The sequence below is a fragment of the Dipodomys spectabilis genome, unplaced genomic scaffold (genome assembly GCF_019054845.1).
Source record: "Dipodomys spectabilis isolate Male_0828 unplaced genomic scaffold, ASM1905484v1 ptg000212l, whole genome shotgun sequence".
In the NCBI taxonomy this organism is placed as follows: Eukaryota; Metazoa; Chordata; class Mammalia; order Rodentia; family Heteromyidae; genus Dipodomys; species Dipodomys spectabilis.
This window is the reverse complement of record NW_024870889.1, coordinates 1,660,041-1,663,974: the sequence shown is the minus strand read 5'-3', so window position 1 is coordinate 1,663,974 and position 3,934 is coordinate 1,660,041. Positions and strand designations below refer to the sequence as shown.

At 73.9% G+C, this 3,934-nt stretch overlaps 1 protein-coding gene across 1 annotated transcript; it reads left to right on the top strand.

The window, feature by feature from the left end:
* Nucleotides 1–1,022: 1,022 nt before the first annotated feature.
* Nucleotides 1,023–3,574, top strand: Ckb (creatine kinase B). The gene is made up of 7 exons (XM_042696880.1): nucleotides 1,023–1,265; nucleotides 1,419–1,573; nucleotides 1,657–1,789; nucleotides 2,015–2,186; nucleotides 2,711–2,834; nucleotides 2,936–3,125; nucleotides 3,203–3,574. Exons 1-7 carry the CDS (start codon nucleotides 1,073–1,075, stop codon nucleotides 3,379–3,381), a joined length of 1,146 nt encoding a protein of 381 aa, XP_042552814.1. The 5' UTR covers nucleotides 1,023–1,072; the 3' UTR covers nucleotides 3,382–3,574.
* The last annotated feature ends 360 nt before the right edge of the window (nucleotides 3,575–3,934 follow it).

Sequence of the window (3,934 nt, the reverse complement as noted above, 5' to 3'; positions counted from 1 at the left end):
AGTGGTAGAGTGCTAGCCTTGAGCCAAAGCTCATAGTGCCCAGGCCCTGAGTTCCAGACAGGACGGACAAAAAAAAAAAAAGAAAGAAAAAATCTCTGGCATGCACAGCAGCATTTGCTGCAACCTCTGCGCGAGTCTCCAGGCGGCCTCCGAGGGCGAGGCCTCAGGGGTTGGAGACTGGCTAGCATCTCCTCCGGGAGTGGAGGTGGGAGACGTCTCCCGGGCCTCGGCTCTGGCCTCGGGGCCTGGAAGCCGCGGTGCTCGCCCAAGGTCAGGGCGCCCGAGGCTGCGGGGCTGGGCCGGAGCCAGGCTGCGCCGTTGGCGCTGCAGCATCGGGAACACCGGAGGTGTCTGCGGGCACCTTGAGGGCGAGCAGGGCCCGGGCCGCCCGGCGGGGGGACCCCGGCGGCGGGGGAGACCCTTCACCCCTGCTTCTGGGTGACCTAGAGTCCGGCCTGGGTTACCGCAGGGAGATTTTCCAGCCTCAGTTTCCCGCCTGGAGGTTACGTGCGTCTAGGGGGCCCAGGCGCCCGGGGTCCGGAGTGCCGGGCGGGCGGGCGGGCGTGGTCCCCGCCGCGGGGTCATCGGGGCGAGGGGGGGGTCGGCGGAGGGGGGCTGGGGCTGCGGGCGAGGGACAAAGCGGAGGCCCCACCCCTGGGCGCGGGCCAATGGAATGAATGGGCTATAAATAGCGGCCAATGGGAGGCCCGCGACGCGCTCCTTAAGAGCCCCGGAGCCGAGCGGCCCCCGTCCGCCTGCGCCGCGCTCGGAGCTGCTGTCAGCTCCGCGCCCCGCTCCGCCCGGCCTCCCGGTGAGCGCGGCCCGGGCGCGGGGAGGAGCGGGGCGGCCGCGCGGAGGGGGCGCGGGGCAAGGGCAGCCGCACGGAGGGGTCGCGGGCCCGCGGGCTGCGGCGTTGCGAGCGCCCCGAGCGCGCGGGGCCCGCCGAGGTCCCGGGCGGCCGCGCGCCGCGGACCCCGCTGACCTTGGGCGCGGCCGGGGGCGGCCGGGGCCGTCGGGCCCCGCGCCCCGCTGACCGCGGCCGGCCTCCCCGCAGCCCGCCGCCGCCGCCGCCATGCCCTTCTCCAACAGCCACAGCGCGGTGAAGCTGCGCTTCGCGGCGGAGGAGGAGTTCCCGGACCTGAGCAGCCACAACAACCACATGGCGAAGGTGCTGACCCCCGAGCTGTACGCCGAGCTGCGCGCCAAGTCCACGCCCAGCGGCTTCACGCTGGACGACGTCATCCAGACCGGCGTGGACAACCCGGGTACGCGCGCCCCCGGCCGGGCCGGGCCCCGGGTCCCCCCGCGACGCCGCGCGCGCCCCCTGCCCCGGCCCGGCCCCCGCGGCGCCCCGCGCGCGTCCCGTCCCCCCGCCCGGTCCCCCCGCGCGGGCCGTGACGTCACCGCCTCCCCCCCAGGCCACCCGTTCATCATGACCGTGGGCTGCGTGGCGGGCGACGAGGAGTCGTACGAGGTGTTCAAGGAGCTCTTCGACCCCATCATCGAGGACCGGCACGGCGGCTACCAGCCCAGCGATGAGCACAAGACCGACCTCAACCCGGACAACCTGCAGGTGCGGGACGCCCGGGCCGGGCGCGGGGCCCCGCGGGCGGGGGTCCCTCGGCGCTCACCTCACGTCCTTCGCTGCGCCCCCAGGGCGGCGACGACCTGGACCCCAATTACGTGCTGAGCTCGCGGGTGCGCACGGGCCGCAGCATCCGCGGCTTCTGCCTCCCCCCGCACTGCAGCCGCGGGGAGCGCCGCGCCATCGAGAAGCTGGCGGTGGAAGGTAGGGGGCGCCGTCCGTCCGTCCGTCGGGTTGTCCGTCCCGGGCCCGGCCTGTTTACCGGCCGCCCGAACCGCTGCGCTCCTCTGGCGCCGCGGGATCCGGTTCCCCGGGGGCCGCGGGGCGGGGCCCGGGGCCGCGGGGATCCCGGCGGGAGTGTGTATGGGGGGGCGCCGGGCGGGCGGCGGGGGCCGGGCGGGCGGCGGCCCTGAACGCGCCCCTCCGCAGCCCTGTCCAGCCTGGAGGGCGACCTGGCCGGCCGCTACTACTCGCTCAAGAGCATGACCGAGGCGGAGCAGCAGCAGCTCATCGACGACCACTTCCTCTTCGACAAGCCGGTGTCGCCCCTGCTGCTGGCCTCGGGCATGGCCCGCGACTGGCCCGATGCCCGCGGCATCTGGTACGGGCCGCCCGGTCCTCCTCGTCCCGGTCCTCCCCCCCCCGCCCTCTCCCCCCTCGTCCCCCCCTCCGTCCTCCTTGCCCCCCTTTTTCCTTCTCTCCAGCCCTCCGCCCTCCCCGTGCGCGGGCGGGGGCGGGGCGGGGGAGCTGAGTCCGGGCTGCGTGGCGGCGGCGCAGGTGCTTGCGGGCCGCCGAGGGCGGGGCGGGCGCCGCCGTCTCCGAGTCTCCCGTGAGACCGGCGCCGCTCTCCCGGTGTCTCCGCTCTCCCGGGAGCCGGAGCGGCTTGTTTTCCCTGTTCTCCTCCCCTCCCCGTCCCCCCCCCCCCCACGCAGCCCGATGACCATGATGCAGGCGCGTCGGGCAGGGCGCCTGCGCGGCTCGGCCTCGCTGGCGGCGGGACCGCGTGGGCTCCGCCCCGCCTCCCCTCCGGGCCTCCCCTCGCCGGGTGGGCGCGGTCCTTGGGCTGAGGTCGTTGGGGGACTGAGGTCACTTTGGAGCTGCGGCCTGCCGCCCCCTCCTCCGCAGGCACAATGACAACAAGACCTTCCTGGTGTGGATCAACGAGGAGGACCACCTGCGCGTCATCTCCATGCAGAAGGGAGGCAACATGAGGGAGGTGTTCACGCGCTTCTGCACAGGCCTCACCCAGGTGGGGCTCCGCGTGCGCGCTCCTGGCCGGGGTCCCCAGCCACCCCTCCCTCGGGGCTGCCGGCCGGGCGCCCCCTCTGAAGACCGCGCCTCCGCCCCCAGATCGAGAGCCTGTTCAAGGCCAGGAACTACGAGTTCATGTGGAACCCGCACCTGGGCTACATCCTCACCTGCCCCTCCAACCTGGGCACCGGGCTGCGCGCGGGCGTGCACGTCAAGCTGCCGCACCTGGGCAAGCACGAGAAGTTCCCCGAGGTGCTCAAGCGGCTCCGGCTCCAGAAGCGGGGCACAGGTGAGGGGGGACCCCGGGGCCGGGCGCCAGGGGGCCCGCGGACGGCCCCGTGGTGCTGACCGGCCCGCGCTCCCCAGGCGGGGTGGACACGGCCGCCGTGGGCGGCGTCTTCGACATCTCCAACGCCGACCGCCTGGGCTTCTCGGAGGTGGAGCTGGTGCAGATGGTGGTGGACGGCGTGAAGCTGCTCATCGAGATGGAGCAGCGGCTGGAGCAGAGCCAGACCCTCGACGACCTCATGCCGGCGCAGAAGTGAGGCCGCCCGCCGGCCGCCGGCCGCTCCCGCTCCGCTCCCTAACGCATTGCCGGCCGCGCGCCGCACTCCCCTGCGCCCGCCGCCCCGGCCCAGCCCTCCGCCTTGCCGTAGACGCCCGGCGCCCGGGCAGAGTTTATTTTTTGGATGGCTAAGCTGTTGCTGAAATAAACCAGGGTCTGGCCTGCCCGGTGTCCGACGCCTTTCTTGGGGAAGCTGTCAGGGAGCGCGGGGTCCCGAGGCCTGGTGGCCCCGCGCCCGGGGAGAAGGCGCCAGGCCCCGCCGGGCCGGGCCCGCGTGCGCGGGACAGGCGGGACAGGAGGGTCAGGCGGGGGCGCCGCGCTCCGAGGCTGCATGAGCATCTAAGGACATTTGGCTGCGGGAGGCGGAGCCTGGCGCTCTCCCCGGTCCCGTGGTGCGGATGGAGGCAGAAACTTGATACTTTTCCAGTTCCTTCTCCCGTCTTCCTGGCAGCCCTCAAATCCAGGCTTCTCTCCCCTGCCTCCTCTCCCTCCCTCCCTCCCTTCGCCACCACCTACTCCATCTCCTAAATAAC

Bases quoted from the DNA above. Each gene is read 5' to 3' on its own strand.
- Ckb (XM_042696880.1), top strand. From the start codon at position 1,073: ATGCCCTTCTCCAACAGCCACAGCGCGGTGAAGCTGCGCTTCGCGGCG. The intron at 1,574-1,656 runs GTGCGGGACGCC...CTGCGCCCCCAG, and splicing joins TCAACCCGGACAACCTGCAG to GGCGGCGACGACCTGGACCC. The intron at 2,835-2,935 runs GTGGGGCTCCGC...CTCCGCCCCCAG, and splicing joins TCTGCACAGGCCTCACCCAG to ATCGAGAGCCTGTTCAAGGC.